This window comes from Phaethon aethereus (assembly GCF_964289735.1).
Source record: "Phaethon aethereus genome assembly, chromosome: 1".
Lineage (NCBI taxonomy): Eukaryota > Metazoa > Chordata > Aves > Phaethontiformes > Phaethontidae > Phaethon > Phaethon aethereus.
Genome location: NC_138575.1, coordinates 26,208,189 through 26,235,089, shown reverse-complemented (window position 1 = coordinate 26,235,089; position 26,901 = coordinate 26,208,189). Strand labels below are relative to the sequence as shown.

At 38.8% G+C, this 26,901-nt stretch overlaps 1 protein-coding gene across 1 annotated transcript in view; it reads left to right on the top strand.

Annotated features, from left to right (window-relative positions):
• Positions 1–26,901, top strand: part of PTPRZ1 (protein tyrosine phosphatase receptor type Z1) — a gene marked incomplete at its 3' end in the record, with an annotated part of 143,023 nt that overhangs the window by 87,581 nt on the left and 28,541 nt on the right. Inside the window, exons 9-13 of the mRNA XM_082011084.1 lie at positions 7,961–8,145; positions 8,890–9,016; positions 15,452–15,495; positions 18,095–21,671; positions 25,384–25,528. Of these exons, the coding sequence (XP_081867210.1) occupies positions 7,961–8,145; positions 8,890–9,016; positions 15,452–15,495; positions 18,095–21,671; positions 25,384–25,528 (4,078 nt within the window). The remainder of the gene's footprint in view (positions 1–7,960; positions 8,146–8,889; positions 9,017–15,451; positions 15,496–18,094; positions 21,672–25,383; positions 25,529–26,901) is intronic.

Sequence of the window (26,901 nt, the reverse complement as noted above, 5' to 3'; positions counted from 1 at the left end):
CTCCAGATTAGATAGAAGTGTAGTTTCATTTTAATTCGCCTTGCTTGGGTCGATATTTCTTTTCCTCCTGGAAGGATCCTGTGTATGAAACTTGCGTAAAAGCTGGGGGATGTTCATCATTCAGAACTGACGGAAGGCTGGGTTCCCTGCACAAGCACATCACACTGTTTAGCCACAATGCTGCACAGGATAGTTTTACTGCTTCATTTCTGTAACCAGTCAGTGACGCTTCTGTTTTGACCTCAGCTTGTCATGAACTCCTCAGATGTGTGCCCAGGATATGAATTTTTTTGCATTGGTCTAAGCCAAGAAACACCTGTTCTGACATGGTGGTTTTTTCTAGGTACTAAGTAGCACTTGAAATTTCGAAGCCTGGAGAAGGAGTGTGTAATTGAGCTGCAGCAATCAAGCAAATTATCACAATTAAATAAATTTCTGTTTCCAAATAGATTTACAATGGATATTGTTGATTTGGCCTGACTTACAGAAAGATCATCCTTCCTCAAATCCCTCTGTTTAATGAATGTCTCTGGGAGACAGGTCACTGTAATACTGACCACCTTTTCTTATGTCCATGTTGTCAGAAGGAAATTACTCTTCTCAGTCCTCTATAAACAGGCGTCAATCTACACTGAAGAAATGCCATAGGCAAAAGGACCTTTGAACACAGAGACCTGGACTTCTTCTGCCACCTGCAATCCACTTGCTTCCCAGGTGGTTGCACTACAGCCATGACCTTGGCCTTGACCCTTCAGCTCAGTCACTGCAATAGAAGGAAGCTACTTTCAGATGTGCCATCCTAATCTAGATTTCCATAGAGACTGACAAAAAGAAAAGCTGGATAATACTGTTTAAGACAGACCCCTGCTTCCTTCTGTCCGCTCCATGTGCTGACACCTGAAGGAGCTTTCCACGTGCTGTCCAAAGCGGTGTGTGCTTTAAAACTGCCTAGGAGGTTGTTTCTAACGCACTGTTTCTAAGCAGTCCCATTTCTGCACTATACTAAAGAGAGATTCTGTGAATTTTCTATCTCATCTGTGAGTTTGGTATCCATACAGATAAGGAAAGAGTGTCTGGCCTAAAGATATTAGGAACATTTTCTGCATTGAGTTATACCATTTTAAATTAGAAGGCCATTCTGCTTCATGTAATGATAAAATAGGTTGTACAGAGCATCCAAAATTTCTGTGTGTGTAGACTTGTATAACAGTGAGCAAATGGGCTTCAATCTCCCAAGTTCAAGACAAAAATGTTCTGCACTCACATTACCATGGCAGCAAACACATGTAGTATTTATTTCAAACTAGGTATTTAAAGTAACAAATTGTAGTTTAAAAATTCTGGTTTGACCGTAAACAAGGAGAGGCAGAAAGTGATCACTAAAATGTCAGGTCTTCCTGTAGATATATTTCATATTCCTGTTAATATTTATGTGCACTATCTAAATGCAACATCACATACACATACATATGCATATTTGTGTATGCACACATGTATATATACACACACAAATGCAATTATAGGATTTGTTTAATTTACAACATTAGAGAAGCATTTATATTTTCACCTCTGTTTTAAGAGAAGGTAAATAAAAAGCCCTTGGAATCATTAAACTTAAATGTTGAGATATAAAACCTGTAACATGAACACCTAAGTCCCCAAGAGTAAATAGGTTTATGTATTTCATATTTAATATTGTAAAGTTCTTGTAGTCAACAGAGAAAAAATAATCTTTGAAAATCCTTTAGATGACACAAGAGAAATTACAAGAGTGGATCATACTGAGGTAGTTACCTGAAAAATTATTTTGTGTAGTGAAACCTAGTATCCCAATTTTCTCCTGTTGGATTCGGTGTAGACTCTTATTAGGCAGTAGGATTAAGGGCTTGATTTATTGCTGTTATTAATACATGGCATTTCTTAAGTAGAGCTAAGTTTCCTTAGAAGGGCTAAAAGAATCTTTCTATTCAATTACAAACTAATTTCAGCAATATATTGTCAGAAATTTTCACACACTGACAACCTCAACATTCTTGGTGTACGAGCACTGCCCTACTGAGGACATGGGAGATACTTTGTTCCCCAAGCCTGCTTAGGGATACATGTAATTTTCCTGTGTGATATGTACATATGCATATACGTGTGTATATATTTAAGAAGATTAAAATAGCTAATCCTTATGGCCATACTTGAGGATTCAACTCAAAAAGCTTTTTGAAATTTTAATGCTTTATCTCCACCAACCTCAGCTGGCATGAAAATCCATTTATAATAGAAATCATTGTTTATTCCTATAAACCTGAGAACCATTGTGGTAGGTGCTGGGCCTGTTACATAACTTCGCATCCACTTCACTCTTCTAGAAATGACCTGTGAGTGCAGAAACACGATTCTTGTTAATATTCCTGGATTTAGTAAAGACATAAAAAATATGCATTCTTAAAATTCAAGACTGACAATATAGAATCATAGAAACATTGAGCTTGAAAAAGACCTGTAAGATCATCGAGTCCAACTGTAAAGCTAACACTGCCATGTCCACCACTGAACCGTGTCCCTAAGCCGTGTCCCTTCAATATCTTTATCGATGATCTGGATGAGGGGATCGAGTGCTCCCTCAGTAAGTTTGCAGATGACACCAAGTTGGGTGGGAGTGTTGATCTGCTGGAGGGTAGGAGGGCTCTGCAGAGGGATCTGGACAGGCTGGATCAATGAGCCAAGGCCAACTGTATGAGATTCAACAAGACCAAGTGCCGGGTCCTGCACTTCGGCCACAACAACCCCATGCAATGCTACAGGCTTGGGGAGGAGTGGCTGGAGAGCTGCTCAGCAGAAAAGGACCTGGGGGTGCTGGTTGACAGCCGGCTGAATATGAGCCGTCAGTGTGCCCAGGTGGCCAAGAAGGCCAACAGCATCCTGGCCTGTATCAGAAATAGTGTGGCCAGCAGGAATAGGGAAGCGATTGTGCCCCTGTACTCGGCCCTGGTGAGGCCACATCTTGAATCCTGTGTTCAGTTTTGGGCCCCTCACTACAAGAAGGATGCTGAGGTGCTTGAACGTGCCCAGAGAAGGGCAACAAAGCTGGTGAGGGGTCTGGAGCACAAGTCTTATGAGGAGCGGCTGAGGGAACTGGGGTTGTTCAGTCCGGAGAAGAGGAGGCTGCAGGGAGACCTTATCGCTCTCTACAACTACCTGAAAGGGGGTTGTGGTGAGGTGGGTGTTGGTCTCTTCTCCCAAGTAACTAGTGATAGGATGAGAGGAAATGGCCTCAAGATGCGCCAGGGGATTAGGAAAAATTTCTTCACCAAGAGGGTGGTCAGGCATTGGAACAGGCTGCCCAGGGAGGTGGTGGAGTCACCATCTCTGGAAGTGTTCAAAAAACGTGTGGATGTGGCACTTCAGGACATGGTTTAGGGGGCACGGTGGCACTGGATTAATGGTTGGACTTGATGATCTTGAAGGTCCTTTCCGACCTTAGTGATTCTGTGATTCTGTGATTCCCATGCAAAATACAACTGTGTAAAGCACAGTAACTATTGTAGTTAAATTCTCTTGGAAGACCAGGGGTAAGGACTCAGGCACTTACCATTTCATATACCACAGACAACATAACTTAGCTATAACCATTCTCAGATTCTCTCCAGGCATTTCCTCTTGTAGAGGATACTTTCTGCTCACATAATGTGCTGGGTGCAAGTGCCCAGGTGCTGGCAGCGGGGGCTGCGGGGCGGCCTCTGTGAGGAGCGGCCGGGGCTGCCCCGTGCCGGACGCAGTCGGCTCCAGCCGGCTCCAACCCACCCACCGCAGGGCGCGGCTGAGCCCCGCAGCCAAGATGGCGGCGCCTCTGGGAAAGTGTATTTAAGAAAAGGCAAAACACTGCATGGCAGTTAGGAGTGAGGAAAAAAGTTTGAGAAACAGCTCTGCAGACACCAAGGTCAGACAAGAAGGAGGGGGAGGAGGTGCTCCAGGTGCCAAAGCAGAGGTTCCCCTGCAGCCTGTGGAGAAGGCCATGGTGAAGCAGATTGTCCTGCTGCAGCCCGTGGAGAGTGCCATGCAGGAGCAAGTTCCTAGCATGAGCTACTGCCTGTGGAGAGGAGCCCATGCAAGAACAGGTTTTCTGGCAGTATCTGTGATCCCATGGGAGACCCACATTGTAGCAATCTTTTTCTGAAGGACTGTATCCCATGGAAAAGATCCACTTTTGAGAAGTTCATGAAGGACTGTAGCCCATGTGTGGGACAGGGGAAGAGCATGTGGAGGGAGGAGCAGCAGCGACAAAGCATTATGAATTGACTGCAACTCCCATTCTCCATCTCCCTGCACCACTTGGGATGGGGAGGTGGAAGAGTCAGAAGTGAAGTTGAGCCTAGGAAAAAGGGAAGGGTGGGGAGAAGGTGGTTTTAGTTTTATTTTTGTTTCTCACTATCCTACTCTATTTTAATTGGTGATAAATTACTTCCCCCTAGTCAATTCTGTTTTCCTGTGATGGTGATTAGTGAGTGATCTCCCTGCCTTTATCTTGACCCAGGAGCTTTTTAATCTTATTTTCTTCCCTTGTCCTGCTGAGGAGAGGGAGTGAGAGAGTGGCTGGGTGAGCACTCAGTGGCCAGCCAAGGTCAACCCAGCACACATATCTACTGCGCTGCTCCACCTCCATCATAGAGATACAGTAGACTGGGAATATTGAAGAACTACTTTTTGCCACATACTGTGCAGGGAGCTGAAAAGCCCTTGAATGTCTTAATGTAAATGAAGTGATTTTGTGGCTTCGACAATTGAAAATCTGGATTTAAAAGATAAAAATCTCAAACGCAGATTCAACTAAAAGAAAGCAACAAATATGGAAAAAAAATCCCCTGAGTTATCCAGTGCTTCCTCAGAACTACACCTAGTTTAATTCCAATTTAAGCTCAGAGAAGCTTAAATCCAGGCCTTTTTTTTTTTCCATATATACCTGAATAAGCCAAATTTGGGCAGCTTATAATGTCCTTTTTGTCAAAAACATAGCCCAGGTAGTTTTTGACAATGATTTGGGTAATGTACCCTGGTGCTTCCCAATAATCCAATTCAGTTTAAATTAAAAACTTCTAAATTGTATGGGTAGCATTTTATTCCACAGACGAATAACCAAAGACAGGTGCATTATCATGATCTAGATTTATCATGGAGCGAAGTACCACTGTGATACTAAGACTGGCAGGAAAGGAAAGGAAAAAGCACAGGCAGGATGACTGATGAAGAGGCATCAGAAGAAGGGCAAGAGACAACAGCTAGGAAGGAATCAAGGTGAAATAATGTGCGGATGACTGTCATGTGTAGGAATGTTGTTGGTCACTGCTGAGATGAACAGGACCAGGCATCAAAAGGAGGAGAACAAAAGGGAAAATAACTTTTTTCTTGGAAAAAAAATAGTTGGAAGAACCATCTGGAAAAGAAAAAAGGGTGAAATTGAAAGAAACAATATTGGAAATACCAATCTTGTACCTTTAAATGTTTTATAATACTGCTCAGTTAGTCTGAATACAGTCAGAGATTTCAGAACCAAATTCACTCATAGACAAAGAAGAGGAAGGGAGGAAAAAGGACAGTAGAGAAGAGTATGGAATAGGGAGAAGCTTGGTACTTATACTGTGAAAAAGAGTTTGGAGAATTATTTTAAACACCTTTGAAAAGAAATTGCTGAAAAGTGTTTTGATTAATTAAAAAAAATTAAATCAGAGTTTGTCATCAGCCTTAATGCTCAGAATTGAGAAGGGAATAGTCTTTGCTGGTCTAATGATTTCCTTTTGCCATCTGTTGGAAATGGGGTGGAATGACAAGTTTTAGTAGTGGAATGGAATGTACACAACTTGAGATTTTTATTTTAATTTGCTCTTCCTTTATGTCAATTAAAAGAATTCAGTTTAATGAATAAAATGGCATGTCAGATACACAGCATAGTAGATTCAAAGCCTGGAAAGCTACAGAATTTGAGTAAATTGCACAGACTAATACTGCCTCTACCATTAGATCATACACAAAAAAAAAGAAAAGAAAAAAAAGTCGCTGCTTATTTTCCATTGACTGGCTCAGACCAGAGCTGCTCAAAACTGCCCACCTGCGTATAGACCAGAAGAAATTGTTTTTCAAAATATTTTTGAGGACTTTGAGTGCCCTCCTGTGTTCGAGTGGCAAATTGCAAAGTTAATGGAAAGAATTTTTCTCCTTTCTTTTAAAATGCAGTATTGTCCGCCAAAAGCGTTGTAGAATCATGGTGTTTGCTTCCTTTAAGAGAACTTGTTTTCTTAATTACCTAGATAGTTTGTTTTGCTTGCTTTTGCCAGCTACTCAAAGTTTGTTTTAAACATATTCTGAGATTTGAAAAATATGTTTCCTCATGTCTTCCAAATAGGCAATTATTATATAATTCCTTGTGCAAAAGTCAAGCTAAAAGTTTTGTAATAATGTGTAAGTACACATATTTTAATATTTTAATAAGTAAGATTTACTTAAATTGTTGAAAGATTCAAAGTAAGCTTCATGTACTCTGATCAGTGATTTTGACAAGTCTAATAGGTTAAATAAAGCAGTAGAAATGAGGTAATAAAGGGAGCAATAGGATGAATAATATGCCTTTTCAGTACATGCAAAAGCACATATGAAAGGAAATTCAGCACATGAGAAAGGAACTTCCCAAAATCTAGGGCAGGGGCAGATAGCCACTCTGAGCATTTCAACCAGAGGTCAAAAACAATGCAGTTTCAAAGAGATAAGAGGGTTTTATAATCCGGGACCCCTGGCCCTCGTTCTGAGACACCAGAGCAAGTCCAGTTGCTGTGCTCCCCAGCTGGGAACTGAAAGTTCGTGAACAATTTTGACAGTCTTCTGCATTCTTCAGTGCTGTGTCTGAAGACACGGTTCCCCCACCAGGAGAGGAGATGATGAGAGCAAGGAAGGAGAATGGGGTCTTGGCCCAAAACAGCCATGAATGATGCAAATGTATATGATGTTGCTTTATTTTTTAGTGTATTACAACAAACTGATTGTTTTCAGTGATCTTCAGCTAAATAATTTACATTTTCTGCTGATATAATTCTTTCATACGGGTTAATCTACCCTTGACCTTGGATATTATTATAAAGCCACACAAAGATACTTGGGCAATTTAAAAAAACAAATGTCAGAATCTCAGTAAATTTCTTTTATATCTAGAAAAGTATCAAAACATTCAGCTTACATGAATAAGATGAAAAGAGTATTGGAGGGGAAAGGCTGGAAGACGTGCAAGAGTAGCTGCCTGACCAGGCTTCTTCTGGAGTGCAGGTTCCAGGCTCACAAAGAAGGTGTGCATGAACCAGGCCCAGGACTACAACAGTCTGATGAGTCTTCTTCAGCAGATGTCTAGATGGTGCCTTAAGATATAGTAACATGAAATCACTACCTGCTACCCTAATTATTTCTTAGCCTCTCCCTATTTACCTTTTCTCTCTTCTTGAGGTGCTATAAAAAGATTCAAACATCCTTGAGAGGAAATTCAAGTGTGATAGGTTTACCTTTAACCGTTAAAAACATTCTACGGTAGATTACAGTCTATTATAGCTGGTGAGAGAGCATGCAGCTCTTCTAATGCTACCCTGATAGACCCATAAAGACAGAGTAATAGAGATTTTTCATCCCCAGGACATATATATGAATCTTTATGTTTCTTTCTTGGGAACTGGATATTAATATTTCACAAAATATGGTATAAAAAAGATTGGAAAGGGAACTCAGTCCTCAAATTAACTTGCTTTTGAAAATCTAGTGTTAAAATACTGGTTCTGTTTATCGTGCATGGCATCTCAGATATTTTAGTGGAAAGCTAAAAATGAGGTGCATGAAAGACTTGCATTAATTTTATCAGGAGGTGGCTCAAGGTCTTAGTGGAGTCATTTGTTCCATTTAATAAATATCATATTCTTTCCTCTTTTCTTTCTTCCAGTTTGCAGCTCAGAACCGGAAAATGTTCAATCTGACCCAAAGAATTATACTAGTCTTCTTGTTACATGGGAAAGACCTCGCGTTGTATATGACACCACAATTGAGAGATTTGCTGTCTTTTATCAACAGTTGGATGGAGAAGACCAGACTAAGCATGAGTTCCTGACAGATGGGTATCAGGACTTGGTAACTGTAAACTCTTCAAGTTTCATACAAAAGGGTGATGGCAAAACACTCACTGTTAATTATGTTAAGGGTTTAAACAGTAGCTGGGAGCTGATTCAATAAAAAAATACTTCTTTGGCTGCATCTTACAAAAGCTGCACTTCATTTTTTGGCTGTGAAACCACAAGACAATTTAAAAACAAAAAAAAAAAGCCTCACTTGCCCAGAACAGAGAAGGCTTTCACAGATTGCTGTTCTGATTTGCCTATAATATCCCCAAAAGATTATGACCATGTCCATCTCAGAGCTCCTTAGCCATAAAACCCTTAGTCAATTAACAGTGATCTGTACTTCATTGCTCACTGATGTGCAAAGAATGAACTACACAAGCAACTAATAAGGTTCAGTACAATCGTGCTGCTATAATTATTAAGCTACTGATTACAGTTTGATGGTATTTCACTAATGTGATCTGTTCCTCTAACCCTCTTTAAAGACTCATAACTTATCGGAGATAATGATACCTAAATTAGTGTTCAGCATTAAATAATTATAGTTTTGTATCCTCCATGTAAAAATTCACAGTTCCTTTTTTTAAGTTGACTGAAAAACATTTGTGGCAATAAAACATAAAAAGCATACATTAGAGTCCTAGAAGAAAGGACCTTTATGGTTCATATGAAAAATGTGTTATGAAAAAATTAACATTTCCAAATATTTGATACTTATTTGCAAGTAAATGATTAAACATGGTTTTTCTTTTAGGGGGCTATTCTAAATAATCTGCTGCCCAATACAAGTTATGTTCTTCAGATAGTTGCTGTTTGCTCTAATGGTCTATATGGAAAATACAGTGACCAAGTCATTGTTGATATGCCTTTAGAGGACCCAGGTAAGTGGCCTTTTGAGCTTAGTGATCACTTTTAGCTGAAAATCTGTATTTGAAGAAGTAGTTTGCAAACCAGTTAAAATGCGCGACTATCAAAATATGCTAAAATGAAATTTCAGAATCACTGCAGTTAACCTTCAGCATGTTCTTTGCTACTGATATTTTACATGATGTAATTCTCCATTCCTTGTAAACATTGCTTATGAAAGACTGCATGTTTTTTTTTTTTTAACTCTAAGAAACACCTATCTGATTTCAAATCTCACAAGTGTATCTTCTAGCAATATAATGTAGGGAAATAAAACCATGTTTGGTATTATTTCTCTATGGTTCAAGCACCCTCTCAGAATTAATCCACACAGCCAAAGTATTACGAAAATAAATAATTCAAACCCAATATGTGACATAAATCTGTATCAATTGATTTTGAAATTTGATTTCTTGTAATTACTTGGAGTTTGATTTCAAAGGACTTGCGGTGGTGGAATTCCCTTGCTTCTTAATGCTGCCTTGCAAAAAATCAAAAGGCCTAACAAACAAATCTTACTGATTTCACAGCCAGATTTACTTCTTCCACCTGCTGGTAAATATGAAATAATTTGAAACTGTCGCATAAAGCTTGATCTTTTCCTTAATAATTCCTTAAATTCTCTGGAATTTTTAGCATCAGGCCTAGTTCTTATCAAAGTGAGTGAGAGCTGTGTTTTTAATCAAGAACCTTGTAATTAATTATGAGAAAAAATCAAAGACTTTCTGATCATGCAAGAAACCATTTTTATCTAAGGGCCTGGATTCTTCTTGTTTTTTTATGGATTCTGTAAGTTCAATTTTAGACTTAATCAAGTCTGTTTAGCTACAGCAAAGTCCTTAGCAATGTTGTAATGTACTTGGGAAAACAGGTCAGTTTTTCATTTCAAGGGAACCACATTCCTTTATGCCTTTAGTGAGAAAGAATATAATTCTCAACAATCTCTAGTGCATGAATTACGGACTAATAACGGTAATAGGCTTTTAATAGTGTGTTTTTGTCAGAAGGAGGGGGACACAGGTTCAGGTATAATACATATAAATTTTCAATAAACATTTAACTTGTCTGTCAAATACAATGTATTAAGAAGAATGAATTTTTGGAGTCGTACGCTAACATATATGAGAATCTTCCTATTTCTCTTCAGTTTTCTAAGAAGTCCACAAAAAGGTTCTGAAATTCTGCCTGATATTTCACTTCTATGTTTATCCTTCATCTACCTCTTAGATACTATATTCCTCCACCTCCTTTCCAGAATTTGATGGGTTGGTGTTTGAAGAATTTTCTCAGATGGGAGTTCATCTACATATCCCCACATCCATTTCCACATGGAATGACAAATATGCAGCGCAGTGTTGTCATTATTAAATAATAGTTCAACAAATCAAGTCAGTGCAGTGCTTCCATCACAGCTTTAAAACCTCTGAAAATAGACATTGCAAAACAAAATCCAATGTAGATAATAGCCATAGGATAAAACATGTTCATTTCAGTAGAAGGAAGAGTGAGGGCCTTGTTTTGGAAATACATACTGGAAAACTCATTTCACTTTCCAGTATATCAGCAGAAATTTCTCTGAGGTTTGTATACTCAGACAAAAGAATTGGGTGCAATAAATGTTATATTTAGCAGTTCTGAGTGAAGGTCTGATATTCCCATGCTTTTACACAGACACACCACTAATTTCTTTTTGTTAAAGAAATGAGAAAATACAATGCAAGGATACCTAGGAGGCATAACAATGTAAAGATGTATCTATGTAAAATATGAACAGGTTAGTGTAACTATGAAAATAGTATTTTTGTGTTTTCTGTCGTTTGAACATTTAAATATGTCTCCTTAATGTTGCATTAAAGCATATTAATGTATACAAGTATATCCTTACCCTTAAAATTCTTTTTACATAAAGCTTTATAAAGAGGAGAGTTCAATAATTTACATATCAGAACTGTATAAACACCTGGGGTTTTTTTTTTCAAATTTCAGGCAGTTCTGAAAATTTGTAGTAGCTTCAGGTCTACCTAAGGTTTTTCCTTCAGTTTTATAAAAGCTTCAAAATTGAGGAAGACTATTTCAGGTCAAATGAAGTGTTTTAAGGATATTCTAGATTAAAAAAAAAAATTAAAAGAGGGAGAAGTTTATAAATAAAAATGAAATACCAAAATTAATATTTTGCATGTTTCAGAAAAACTTTTTCTTTGGGATGCTTCCTATCTGAAATGGACACAAAGTTATTAAATGTACCTTGTGCTCTTTTATTTTGACACCTCCACAGTGGTACATCTGAAAGCATTGGATGAGGAAAATTCATGGAAAAAATCCCTCCCATGTAATTAGTATGATTCCTGTGGCTGTTTATTGCTCTGCAAATAAGTTTTATAGATGCTGTCTCAAGCCTGGGTATAATTTTAAATTATGAAAAAAACTTCCATTCATTTCTAATATTAATGATTATTTGCATACTTACTTTTACTAATTATTTACATCTGAATTAACTGTTTCAAATATTGAAAATATTTTAATATTTAATATTTTAATACTGAAAATATTAAACAACAGAGATCTGAGAACGTAGATATCTAATGAGAAAGATTTGTTCGGAGCAACTTGCTGGTTACAACTATAACATCAAATTGGTTTTGTGATCTGCTTTATAGATCTTGAGGCAAAAGGGGATTTCTTGGAGCTCCTGCTTGTGAATTTATGAAAGAAAAGTTATCTTCACCATGAAGACATGAAATAAAATTGACTCACATAAAGCATAAGCTAAAAAACTTTCATTTTCAAGAATTTCTCTGAATAAGCCAGTTTAATTAAGATGAAATTCACTGCAGTCACCTCCAGATCAATTAATCTTCATGTTAAGAGCTAAAGTGAGGCATGAGTCATGTGGAAGCATTAGATGGGCCCTTTTCCAGGAAGAATTCTGCCCTTGGAATGGCCACTTTTAATGAGGGAAGTACACTGTGCAACACAAATCTGCTGTTCAAAAAACTCACCACCATGGTTTTAGCCTTTTCCTTTTGAGATGCTTGCAAGAGAGAGTGTTTCTCCTGCCGTCTGGGTGCCTCCTGTACGTGGTATGGGAAGGCTCTGCAGGCTCTGGGTGACCCAGGCTTAAACCCTCTCGTCCTCAGCACTGCTTCGTAAGAGGAAAGACCCCTTTCAGGCAATGCTCTCTGGCTCAGTTTGTGGAAGCCTCAGGAGCTCTGATATGAAATTGGGCAAATTATGATAGTTGAGACCTCTGCTCTTTGGGTGTTTCCTAAACTGTTCAGGGTGGCAGCTTTTCATCTTCCGATATAGTGTGTGTGCACATTAAAATTGTTTCCAGTTAGCTTCCCTTTAGTAAAAGACACCAGATGCACTGCGTGATGTAGCTGCACAACCTCCACTGAAAATGAAGGGAATCATGTACATAGTGTTTTAGCCAGCTTTGATAGAAGTCCAAACTTTATTTACCAATTTTTCATTTGCTATTACAATTGGATTTTGAATAACTATCTAAATGTGTGCTTTGACTCTCTAGATAACACCTGTATAACTCTGAAACTTCTGCAGTAGTTTGTTGTGTGGTTAATACCAGTGTTATTTACATGCTTTTGCTGACACAGGAAATGAAAAATAAGAATATATCTCTCCTCTCATCTTCCTTTGTGTAGACTTTGGTTGGTGTTTATCAAAAAAACCCATGCTGGGATATGGCTCTCAAGTGCTGTCCTGCATGGCAGCTTATGCTGTCAGCAATGCTTTGTGAGGGTTTAACTATGCAATTTCTTTGTAAGTTGTCTTTGTGATTTTTGTCCTAAAAACCACTAAGCATATCTTAAATATTTCATTTAGGGGATTTTTTTTTCTAATTTTGTACTGATAAATGTAGAAATATGAAAACTAATTTAATTAGAAGAAACCGGCTTTACTTTTGTTCTTGTCATGCCATTTATTACATAAGACAGTATAGAAATGAAAACAGTTTATGTTGCACACGTTATTCTACAATTACAAATCAGATTATTTTAAGATATGCATTGAACTTAAATGTAGGGAAATAGCTACCTTTTTTGTCTTTGTTCTATCGTTTCTTCATCTGTCATTAAAATGGACTATGAAAAGACCTCTACACAACTTTCTAAATAATGATTTAATTCTTTTATTTTAACATGTAAGTTATAGAATAATCAATATGTGGTTCCAGAAAAAATAAACAAGCTTGTTCATCAACCTACATCAATGGGTTGTTTTTTGAAGGGTGCGGTTCTTCTCCTAGGTTGGGGGATGTTAGCAGATTTCTGTAGTTTCCCATCAAATCAAAAACCCAGCAATAGAATTAACAGAACTTCTAAAAGTGTGTCTCTAATGTTTTTGACAAATACATTTTCTGTGACCAACTAAATTTAAATAGGCTTTGTAAAATGCCTGAAGATTTAGTGTTGTTAACATGTTTTTTATATATATATATATATATATATATATGTATGTAAGTTAATGCCACTCCATGGAGACAACAGCAGGAAACTGTAGGTTTCTGCTGGTGGAATTTGAGAGCATATACCCTACTGTATACTCTAGCACAATCAGCACATTTTATTTTTCTTATTAAGTCTGATTAAAGCTCAACTCAAGGATAGTGACCACAGAAAGAATGGATAGAATTTCTCTGTATTAAAAACATTTTTCAGAGAAGTCTACTGAGTACATAATACATAGTACGGGTCTACTGTGGGAAGAGTTTCAAACAAATGTCTGCAATATTTTATTTATATCATTGAGAAGCCAGGGAATATCATTATCTCCTCCACCCCTTCCTCCCCTCCGCTCCCTTCCCCACCCTGCCCCAGACCCTCCTAGGCTTCCAGGAGTCAGAGGTAAGATAATTTTTCTCTGTCTTGTTATTGAAGGTTTAATTCAGTACTTGGTAATTTATAAATGTTTGTTGCAAAATAGCAATTTATGAAGCTTTTATACAGCACTGTTTAGTGAAAATTTGTTTGCATGCTATAATCTACAAATAAAACTGTGTGAGCTTGTTAGTTTGGTAAACATTATCTAGTGTATGTTGCATATAATACATGTCTCCATTTGTTTGGAAAGGTAGATACGGACAGACCAAAGAGAATACAAATTAAGTCATAGGTCCCCATCTGACTTTGCAGAGATGAGAAGTATAAAGATGACATCTTTATACTAGTGCATTGAGGAAACTTCATTTGGGAATTGTGGAGGAAGTGCAGGCATGGAGCTCTGCGTAAAGCTATTGCTAGAATGGCTCCCCAGGCTAAGAGACTGGCATTTTCGCTAAGTGCGCATCACCCCTCAGAACATGCGCTAGCACTGGTGTAACACTGCTTAGGAGAAAGCCTTGGAAAGATTCAGAAAGCGAATGGATCTTTCTGTGGACCAAAGGAGCAGTAAGATGAGTCAGTGCTGTGGAAGGAGTACTAGATTTCATGACTGGAGACCTATGCCGGTTCCCACCAGAGATTTGTAGGTTTCTTGCAACCAGCTTTTAAGCCTCTTTTGCTGACCACCATCGGAAGTACAGTATTGGATTTGGCCACAAAGACAGAGAGAAAGAAGGTGAGAGACTACCTCTAAACTTGGAGAGAAGGATTTTCACTTAGGCTGTAAGAGATTACTTTCTTGATCCAGCTTCAACTATTCTTTATTTATGAAAAGTGGGGAGGCCTCAAAAGCCTTTAGAGTAGTTCTTCGCAGAGCACCCAGTACCTCTTTATTAGGGACTTTTTGTGGGATGTGATACAACTGGGTTCATGTCCTTACATTAAATCAAGTGGAGGAGGAGTTTGGAAAAGGCCTTAAGCACTGGACTCTAGGAAGGCCCCGGGTCTCTTGGGTCTGCCCTGAGCGAGGCAGGCAGCCTACTGCATACTGAATATGATCGCAGGGCTGTTGCGCTAGTACCTGACTTCAAGCCTGGGTACACAAATGAAGAATTTGCTGTATGAAAAATATAGAACAGATCGTTTTACAAGAATATCTTCAGAGCTTTCGGATTAAATGTAGAGAAATAGTTGATTCCCAGACTTACCTTTTTTCTCTCTTCTGTATTTCTGCATTAAACTGTACTTTCTCATAAAAGAACGTTCTCGTAAGCTTGGTTCTCCCTGGCCAGGATGTGGTTCCTCAGTGTAGATCCAACATGTGCTGCAATATCAAATTAGAGCCAGGCAAAACTGTTGTGTCCGAACATGTCCTGTCTCGACGAGCATTGCTATGCTTAGAGCTAGTCCTCAACCCAGGTGGTTGGCCACTTCTCCAAACACAATCCCATAAAACATCTTAGGCTGGGTCTCCATAAATGTGTTAACTAATCAATTGAGTCCTTGCAGAATTTATAATTCTGTGAATGTAAAATGTTGGATGATATGGTATGTATTTTTGTTTTATAGAGGCTGACCTCATTCCTGAACTGAATGAAACTGAAGAATATGAGGTATAGCATTCATTTATTTTTAAGAGAGTATTTCACATACATACATTTCAACTACCTTAAATTGATGTTCTGTGAAGATTTACAAAACTTTGCCACCAACTGAATATATTACCTGCATTTCTATATACATACATATTTATGCATATGCAGCCTTCTCTTTCAGCTATATTTCTTCCTAGATAACTCTAGAGATACCTCACTATTTAGTTCTCTGGGGCTGGAGATACATGGAGAAGTAGGCGATATCACGGGATATGCCTGAATATTTTTGAAAATGGGGCATCAAGTTACTGTCACCTCTGAGTGAAGTCTGGCAAAATTGTTCATTTAGCAGAATCAAAGCTGTCACCTAGTGTTAGGCTTTTTATTTTGTTTAAAGCGAAATCTGGCTTGGGCTTGCTTATGATGGTCTTAGCATGTAGTAAACTAAACTAAGGGAGGAAGGCAGTTGTGCTGAAGAGTGAGATTCATGTGTGTCTGCTATCATTGTGCTATCCATTGAATTTAACAGTTATTCCAAAATTCTTGGAGGGTCATTTACTTCTTGAACTCAAGTTACACTTCACAGTATAACTCTGTTCTACACAATTTTGGATGTTTTTAAGGTAACCTCTGCAGACTTCATATTTGGTACCTAGGTTTCTGGTGTCCCAGCAAGGAGAGAGCTGAAAGTATCACAATCACAGGTTTTCAACAGTCTCTAATACCCTCAGAATTTTTGTTTTATAGTTTCAATCTATGACCACAATATTCTCACTGAGCGGCAAGTCCTTGTTAGTTAAATAGACAGACTGTGCTTACCTGTCTATCTATTTACCCTCCCTTGTATTTGTGGATGCTGAGTAACCAATAATACGGTTATTTCTCTGGTGATGTATGCTATGTATCTAGATTATTATATCGCATCAGTCAGGACAGTAACTGAGTGACAGTGAACATCAGTTGATTTTTACTTGAAGCAAGGAAGTTTAAAAGTGCAGGCATTGCCCTACAAAAAGTAGATTTTCAGAAACAAGGGCCTGTCTAGTCCAGTCTGAGATTGAGGACACACAGTCTAGGTGCTGCTGTCCCTGCGTTTTAGGTATTTAGCCCCTGGAATGAAATCCAAACCTGAGAGTCGTGTCAGAGGTACCTTACATTGTGTGAGTGCACTAGAGGTTCCTGGTACAAAAAAGGGACTGCAGTGTGAAGCATGGCTCTAGCCTAGTGGTTAAAGCCCTGTTAGTGGAGTGCCCCGTTAAAAGTTTGTTCAACGGTGCTCCGTCTTGGCCACTTTCTTTCAAAGGCTGTTGATTTTACATTCTTCTCTCTGCTGTGCCCTGTTCCCTTCAGTGCAGGAGTGGGAGAACTATTCAGCCTAAAATATAGTGGAAACTGAGTATTTCTTAGACTGATAACTGTGTCCCAGTTTCCTATCTTCTCGGTGTTTTCTCTCAATGTTATGCTTTTGAATAAAAACAGATGGGCATTGCCACCACATCACCAAGCCAGATCTTCAAAAGAAAAAGGAGTTGCAGCTCTATTTTGCAAGAAGCTCTGTCCTGGTGGTGTCTCTCAGGGCTATGTGTGCCTATCAAATCAAGTCTCTTCAGAAACTGAAGGTGCCCCTCAATCTTGATTGCAGAGTTGTGCTTGGACAGGTTTGGTTCTGGTGCAGTTCTAGATGGGGGCACAGCACACAGCGGTGGGTGCTGCCGTGTCTAGTTCAAAATGAAAGTGCCTACTGAGCAAGTTAGATGCTTCCACATTATATTTTTTGATATAATAAAAATATCTCTTTTTTTTTAGTTTGATCAAAAATCAAATTTAAAAATTGGAGGTTTTGAACCAAAAAAATTCAGGGAAAGTAGGAGAAGGGACTAAAAGATTTGAACTTAGATACTCAAGGACTGCCTAAATCTTGATTGTATTTAGGCATGTATTTTTTTTTTTAATTTTTGGATCTGTCCTTAAAAATCAGTACAGATTTTTGACAAAGTAGCATTATTGATGTTCAGCAAACAAAGGGTCATAACAGGGACCAGGTGGTATCACTCACAACAATTGTGAAACTGTTACAGTCATGCTGACCATCCTGAAATCTTTTCCAGAAAACTCTGAAGATTCAACAGATTTAAGGACAGGACAGAAATGTATTTTACAAATTCTATTACTATGACAATTTAATCAACATCAGGATATCAGTGCAAATCTCTAAGACATTATGACAGCAAAACCATTTTTTCATTGGTGTGTACTACATACATGTTTTCATTTTATTTGGAAACAGGTATAGCTTTATTAAAAAAAGTAAATAAATAATATGAGTGAATTTTGTCTCTCAAACAGAGTAGAAGTAACACGATATTTATGAAGTTGTTGTGACACAGGATTTTTTTGTTTCTTTACGAATAAGTAATATTTTCAAGAGAGAAGAAGATACCTGTTCCTGCAGCTACATATTTTGCTTTAAGACCAACAGTCTTCTCAAGAGTTGTCTTGGTTTGCGTCACTTGTTTTTAAGAAGCCAGGAAAATGTATTATTGCCATGTTGGTTTTCATTTGTGTACAGTGTCTGTAAACATTTTTAATTGTCTTCGGCTATGATATTTTTTCAAAGGATGAAGTTGATGAAAAGGAAACAGAGGTGGATGAAGAAACTGCAGTGATTCCTAGCTCTGACAGTACAATAAACCGAATGAGGAAAGATTTCCAGGTGACTACATCCAGCTACAGTCAACAAAAAATGGGGACAAAACCCAGTGAAGCTAAAACAAATAGATATTTAACAAGAGAAGAAGAATTGCATGGTAAGGATGATGTTTTCAAAGCAGTATATTACCCTACTTCTCCACCTGTTAGTGAAATTCCTGAAGAAGCGGAAGATCCTTTTTTGGAATCCCGAACAATTACTGGAATTCTTCCTCAACTCACTGACTCCACCAAAGGTGTGGAAGAAGAATACATATACCTTTCTTCAGGCACTGAACCAACAAGAATAACCACTACTGGCCACAGTGACGAAGATTTCTTACTGTCTCCTTTTAAACCTCATCAGGAATCTGACGAATTTTGGAGTTCGGTTCTTACCACTTCTTCAGCACAGCTGGTTACAGAGGAGACCTCCCAAGAAGACACCCTTCCTTCAGGAAGCCCAGATATAAGCATGCATGATGTTCTTTCCCAAGGCTCCGTTAAGTATGTTTCAGAAGGTGTAGCACCCTCAAGCTCTGAGGAGCCTCCAAAGCATACTTCTTCCACTGACGGAAATTTATGGTTTCATAACGCTACAGATCTGACAACTCAATCTGTTGATACATCGGATAGCAGGCAATTGTCTCAGACCAGTTACACTGATGCTTATGTAGAGGGATTAAAGCCAGCTACAGTGCCCTATTCCAGCAGCCCAGTGGTTTCACAAGACACTTCTGATGCGGATTTAGAACTGCCACATTATTCTACCTTTGCTTTCTCCTCTGCTGAATTATCACCTCACTCTATCTCTTCAAGCTCTGGAGAATATGGTTCTGCTTCTGCTGCCAGTGAGGTACTCTCTCAGACAACTCAGCCAATCTATAATGGTGAGATACCTCTTCAACCTTCCTACAGTAGTGAAGTGTTTCCTCTAGTCACCCCTTTATTGTTTGACTCTCAGATGCTCGACACTACCCCTGCTACATCAGATAGTGATGTGACCTTGCATGCCACACCTGTATTTCCCAGTGTTGATGTGTCATTTGAACCCACCCTGTCTTCCTATGATGATGTACCTTTGCTTACGTTTTCCTCTGCTTCCTCCAGTAGTAAAATGTTTCACCGTTCGTATACAGTTTCTCAAATGTTTCCACAAAGTGCTACTCCAGCTGTTGCAAGTGATAAGGTGTCCCTGCATGCTTCTTTGACATTGGCGGAGGGTGATACATTAATACAGCCAAGCCTTGCTCAATATCCTGATGTGGTGTCACATCAGACCGCTCATGCTGCTTCAGAGACACTGATATTTGGTCATAATAGAACTCACATGTTTTCTCAAGTCGAACCATCCAGCAGTGATTTAAATATGCATGTACTACCTACAGTGTCTGAACTTCCTTATGCTTTGTCTAGTAATGTGGGCTCCCTCCAAAGCTTTACTGTTTCCTATGACTCTGCAGAATTTGTGCATGATTCTGTTGACGTATTTCGTCAAGATCCTTTATTTAGCAGCTATAACAATGTACTGGTGCATAAACCTTCTTCTGTAATATCACAAGCTGATACTTTGCTGCAGCCTACGCACTCTCTGTCTAGTGATACGGATTGGTCTGAAGCATACTCTGGTAGCGAGTCCCTTTTGCCTGATACAGATACTTTGACAGTACTTAATGTTTCTTCCTCTGATTCTGTAGATGAAATTACGTATGAATCATCTGGGTTTAGTGATGTTAATAAGATGCTTCAAAAAGGTGGTGTTATATATGGAGATGAGAGAGAACTGCAAATTTCCTCTTCTTTAAGTGAAATGGCTTCCAATGCTGAAAGTAAAGTGATACCTGAACTTTCTACATCTGTTTCTAATAATGATGTAATTAAGCAGAATACATCTCTGCAAGAAAGCCTGCTTCCTGTTTCTAGCACAAAGGGAATCCTTCCAGTCTCTCTTGCTTTTCCCACTACTAAGATATTTGATCATAATATTAGTAAACTTACAGAAAATCACCTTTCTGTTCAGCCTTTGCATGTTACAACTCCAGCCTTTGATGACACTTTGCTTAAACCTATGCTTAGTGCAAGCTCAGATCAAGCTCTCTCTGCCACTGCTTATAGCAAAATGTTATCCTCGACTCAGCTGTACTTTTATGAGACCTCAGCTACATTAAGTAACGAAGCATTACTGCAATCCTCCTTCCAGTCTCCTGACGATGGCACTCTGCTTAACACAGCTGCAGTTGTGCCTAGTGATCCAATATTGGCTGAAAGCTCCAGGGTTCCTAAAGATAGTTCTACATTTGACCAAATATTGCATCAAATGGCACCAGGTTCTGCTACAACTGAAACCATGCTGCATTCTACATCTGCACCTTCTGTTGCTGCTATGTTGTCAAACACTTTTAGTAGGCCCACAGTGTCACTTCAAGGTTTATCTGTTTCTTATGCAAGTGAGGAATATGTTTCATCCAGTTTGTTTAACAGTGAAGATGTTCAGCAGGTTGTGCCTTCATTGTACAGTAGCGATGTTTCATTCCACCTGACCAGTTTAGGACATGCAAATGCCTTTCCGCCCCAAGCAGAAAATGCCGTAACAACTCCCTTCCTAACAGGTGAGACATTACCAGATGTAGCTACTCCTGCAGACAGCCGTATCTCTTCAAGTGTTTTTGAAAGAAGTGAGGCTGACAGTGTCTCTTCAAGTTCTACACTTGGTTTTGATCCTGTTCATATGCCTGCAGTTGTTTCTGATTCTGACGTGTCCATCCGTCACACTCTTCCTTTACCAAATGTACATATTTCTGTTACGGCTGTTCCTCCCAGAAGTGAGATCCCTGTAACTTTGAGTAGGTTGCTGGTTCCTTCTATAGAATCCTCTGGGTTGTCTCCCAGTATCATGTCCAGTACCGATTTGTGGCCTTCTGTAGTTGAGGACGACTACGATGAATATGACGATGGCTTCCCAGTAAGTAACTGTATCTCATGCACTTCCCATAGAGAAGCTCAGGATATGATAGTAGAGGAACAAAATGCAAAGGTAACCAATAACAAGGATCAGAGTAACCTTATTATAAGCTCACATTCTGAGAAACCTGAAGAAGAGACAATTTCAACTGCTGCATCAGACAGTGAGATAAACCATGCCATGGACAGACGTAATTATACATCCGTACCGACTTTGCCAGCAAGTGTGATACCTAAGAAGCACAACGACCTAACAGTTTTGGAGAACCACATTCAGACTGCTAATTTTCCATTGCAAAACACATCAGAGTCTAAGTCTTGGGCTGTTTTTACAAGTGATGAAGAAAGTGGTTCTGGCCAAGGTACCTCAGATAGCCTTAATGATAATGAAACTTCAACAGATTTCAGTTTTCCTGACCTTAATGAGAGAGATACTGAAGGGGCAGTTGAAGCAGGTAACTCAGAATTAAATCCTGGATCATCACAGTCATCAGCCTCATCTGTTACTAGCGATCACTCGTCAGTATTCAACATCTCTGAGGCAGGTTAGTTATAGATAAGTCTAATGAATACCATGGAAAGCTGTGAGGGGATACTTTTGTGCCATAGTGAATGAGAAGGTTTATCTACGTATAATAAAAGGAGAACATAACAGTGCCAGTGGGGGTGATTAAGGAAGCGTTGGGGAACAAGGGGTGCATGCTGAGCTGGCTATCTTGTGAATGCTACTTCTGGCTACTTAAAACTGCACCTGAAATATTCTTCAGTAAGAAGATTCATGCTCTGCTTTTGGGTAGATGCGTACTGTGAGCAGAACTTGGGCGGTGCGCAATCTAAAACCAGAATTTGTTTCAATGTTAATTGTTTCATTTTAAAGGTTTAAGAGGGAAGTAAGTTCTCTGTGCAAAGACAAGTGCTGCCCTTATGGGAATACACCAGGTGAAACCATGCCTCTGCCAGAGGAAACATACCTCTGAGATTCTGGTTTTGAAGTCACAGCAGCACATTTCCTCCTTGTGTTTTGTTTTGTATTTTCTAACATGTATTGAGCAAGGAAGAACATGCTTCAGTTTGATTCTGATTCATCTTAACTCATAAAAACATTCCTTTTCATTCTTACTCTGTATGCCACCTTCCGATTTCAGTGAGATGCAGACTTTTTGTGCCAGATTTGCCTATTTCCAAAATACTTAGAGCCAGATTCTCCTGTGCCTGTTTATCTTTAGTGCTGTTTTACCATTTAGTCCTCTTAAAGTCAGCAAGAGTATTTGTGATCTGTGATTCCAAGGATAAGGTCAGAAGGCAAAACTGAACCTCACATAGATAAAAACCTGATAAATATGAAGAATCTCCTCCGTATTTAAAAATGCACTGTGGAAAACCTGAATTATTCAGTCACATAATTTGCATTGCTTCTTGTTAGAGCATTGAAAATCCAAGAGTAAAGTTTGAAACGATCTATGATGTTTGGGGAAAAAAAACAACAAACAAACAACGTTAAATTGGTATTTTAGAAAATAAATTGAATTTCCATTATGTACTCACAGAATCTGTAGAGGGCAGTATCCCACTAAGGAATGGAATCCACAAAGCATGGGAAATTCTTAGCCCAGTACTGCAAATACACAGTTAAATAGTATGAGGTCGTATTACTCATGAGCAACAGAATACTAATATGAAAAGGTGGTAAACTGACACTCTGTGTAGCTGGGGCTAGTAGAATGTGAAAAACAAAACATAAAAGTTGAAAGAAAATAGAAAACATACTGAAATTAGTAGGAGTCCTGACAAGGTAGGTGTTACAGAACTGAATCAATAAGTGAATTAGTTCAGTAGGTAAGTAGTTACCACATTGTGTAAAATGCATAATATTTCTTTAAAAATCAGCATAAAGAACATCAATATTTCAAAACTTATGTTACTAATGTGAATGAGTGTTACCATAAGAGATTTATAGTTTACGTAATGGGTGTCATTTGAAGTTACTGATAGTAACTCAAAAAGGATTATACGTTACTGGAGGAGTAGTAGTAGTACAACAGACTTAGAGTTTGTCTTCTAGATATTATTGAAAGACACTATAGAGTGTCATTTCATGTACATTATTTTTTCCAATAAATGATGCAAAATATTGTCTTTTAATAAACTGAAAATGCAATGTGAGCATGTCTAACATGGTCTCCTGTAAATCAAAGACATCTTTGCTTAATTCAATTATAAAAAAATGAAACAAAAAAAACCCAACCAAACAAAAAACCAAAAACCTCTCAGCTGAGAACTTATTTATACATTACAATGAATTCACCAGCAATTGATGAAATGTCTTCTTGTTGTGACTGTTACAGAAAAAAATCATCATTTAAACTTTTCCCAGTCTTTGTAGTTGATGCATATTTATGCTTGTTCTAGGGCATAGAACTAGTGCTTTCTCCGTGAGACCTCTATAGCTACCTAAACCTTTCAACTTCAGTTGAAAAACTGTGAGAAGTTCAGGGAAAGAAATATGCAGAGGATCCAAACACATCAATTATTGGGGAGCAAAGAAATGTACTGTATATGAGACTGCCTTTTCAGCCACCATCACTGGAATGATGACTGAGTAGGCAAGAAACACCCCGTTACTGGAGAATTCTGCCCTTCATTCCCTGTAGAAGGAATCCTAATAGGATTTGGTCGTGCAGTTTGAAGGGACGCGGTCATCACACAGATAAGACTGGGTTTTACGCTGTTAATTAGTCCAGAGTTGGAAAGCAAGTATGAATGCTTCAAAGGGATCGTGTTCTGATCTCTCATGCAGACACATAGTTTCTTCTGAAATGAGTAGGAAATACTGATTTTAGCCTACACACCAGAAACTCGAGGGCAGATTTTTCAGGAGAAACTTGTGACTGCAATCACTTTGCCCAGTGAGCTACAGGATTTAAAGAGTAGTGATTAATTTGGGTGTTAGAGTACTTTGAACTAAAACCAGGAAGATGTCTGCAACATCAGAGCGTAGACCTGCTTGCATATAAAGCCCTGAAAGCCCCTAAAGTCAAGAAAATGGAAGCAAACAGAAACGTGCCTGGAAATCTGTACTGTATGAAGCTGTTTGGTTTTTTACATCCTATTTAGAACATGTGATTTGTTGTCTTTTTTTTTTTTCCCAGAACCAACTCCACTCCCTCCTCCCTTCTGTCTGAGAGCTTTTTATTCATGTAGAATTGGTTCCTTGAAGTCCCAATGGAGTGCAGCTGATTTCTAGACAGCAAAATTCTGCTCCCATACAGAACATTCACTGAATTAGGACTGTTCACAAAAGCAGAAAACATTCTTAGAAAATCTAGGGGTTTAATTCTAACAAGTGCAAAAGTGCTTATTTTTGTGTTTTAACTTATATAAAGGTCAGGGATCACAGTAAACGTCACAGATTGGAAAGAATCAGTCATTTTGTGTAAAAATCACAGTTCTGAAGTGTTTACTTCTTAAGGTATGACCAAAGTTAAACATGCAGGATTGGTCTCATCCAGCATCGTGTTCCCTTATTTAATGAGATTATAAAATTTACTGTTTTAATCTTCCTACAGATTCCTATGCCCAAATATTTCTGTCACCCAGCATTACAAGGCTGACAGAAGTGTGAAATCTAAACAATATCTAAATAATAATTTGACCACCTGTAAAGATGGAGGTAGGAAATTTAATTCTGGCACCAGTATCGTTGGGGGAGGAAGTACTGCAATTGGATTCAAAGGAAGCAGGATGTGTCTATAAGGCAAGTTACAAAATGAGCAATATATTAAAATACAGAAGGTTTAACTGCAATACAGCAAGCACATAAGGACAATTGTAGGAAAATTTTCCTGTTAAACTGTTAGCCCAGAGAAGTGATTTGCATTATATGAGTGACAGTTTAATATCAAAATGTTCTTTACGCATTCCAATACCATATATTCAGATTCCTTAACTCAGTTGGCTTTCAGCTAATAAGCAGATGAAAATAAAAAACTTTCTTCCTTATACTTTAACAACAATCTGCTATTCTTACAAAGAGAAGTCTCCACTGCTGGAAGGCTGAGTCACATAAGCTTGAACACTTTGCTTTACCCTCTATCTGCTAATTTTCTGTAAGCTGGTTTGCAAATGTATACACTTGCTGCAGTACATAGTAAAAAATAGAGGTAAGTGGTGTTAAGTAGGCTCGTTATAAGACACATTCACTCGTGCTGTGCATTTCTCAGTTTAAACATGGACTGTTTCAATTTTCTCTGACTGCAGAGGCAAGTAATAGTAGCCATGAGTCTCGTATCGGTCTAGCAGAGAGTCTGGAATCAGAGAAGAAGACAGTTATACCACTTGTGGTCGTATCAGCCCTGACTTTTATCTGTCTAGTGATTCTTGTGGGTATTCTCATATACTGGAGGTAAGTTGTTTTTTGATTGTTGTTTTTTTCAGTTCTAAAGAGCTCTGATGTGAAAAATGTGATTGACGTTATTGAGCTGGTTTACAGGAGGGGGACTGGATCTTGTCCACCAGGTCTTTCTATTGTTCCCAGTACTGCAGTGACATCAACCTGACAAAATAAAGTGGTTTCTGTCCAAAATGCTCAACTACAATTATTTTTGGTGGCAGAGGGTTGAACTATTGCAAATAGTTTATTTCCATATTTTAGAGATATTAGTAAACAATTACTTGTGATTATTAATGCCTAGAAGCCAAGTGACTTAGCAGAGCACTGGGAAGAACAGGAAGGAGAAGAAAAATAAATAGCATGGCATGGGTTTGGTTCCTATCTTTCCAATCCTTTAACAGTTTAAAAAGGTAGATGTCAATTTAGGATGATAATATATGGTCCTCAACAGGACTATGTGAATGTGCAGTTCATACAGGACTGTAGGCGTGTGCTGTAGCTGACATTGTCTGCAAGGCAGAAATGTGAGAGTTTAATGGTACTATAGTAATATAAATGATTTAAGATCTCTTACTGAGTAGCTCTTACAATGTTCTGTGATTAAAAAGTTGTTCTACTCTGTGATTCTGCCAAACCAAAATTTCCAAAATCACCAAAATTGCCCCTCAGCGTTTCAGACCATTCAGCGGGTGACCAAGGATGCGTTTCATCTGCACACACATACGCGGGTTCCCTCACGGGTGTGTTTCTCTGTGACTCGATAAATTGATAAGACAGTAAGAAAAAAAATTAGGCTAAAGAGAGGCGAGAGCTATATGAAGTCATGATAACATAGTCAGTGAGGGCAAAAGACTGTATCTATACTGTGAAATAAAACAGACCGGGGACTCTTCTCCAGCCCCAGCTGGCATGGCATAGACCTCTTCTGTATAGCTGAAGTCTCTTCCCCCACAGGGGAAAAAAAACAGAGTGGCTGCATTCACATCACCTGCTGGGGATGGTCTCTGTCCTGCGCTAGCCCGAACTGTGTCAAGCATTGTGTGAAATACTGCAAGCTGGCCTGAGCTAAAAGCACGTGGGGATCGTAGTTAGCCGTGTGACAGTCTGTGGCAGTGCTCCAGCCTTCGTCTGGCTCTGTTCCGCGGGTCCGAGGTCACGCCGGAGAGCCTTCCTCGGGACAGGTCTGCTTAAGCTTTCAAAATCCATGCACAACCCTGACACCGTCTCGAGCGTGCAGGTTGCCGGCACGGAAACACGGTGGTCCGGGTGGGGGAAATAAGCTGCAAAAGCTTCCTGTCGTGTAGATTCTTGCTGTTTGGTGGTTGCCAGGAACTCGACCCTGTCACCGCTTCCGCAGCGCTAACATGCGAACTGGCAGCAAGAAA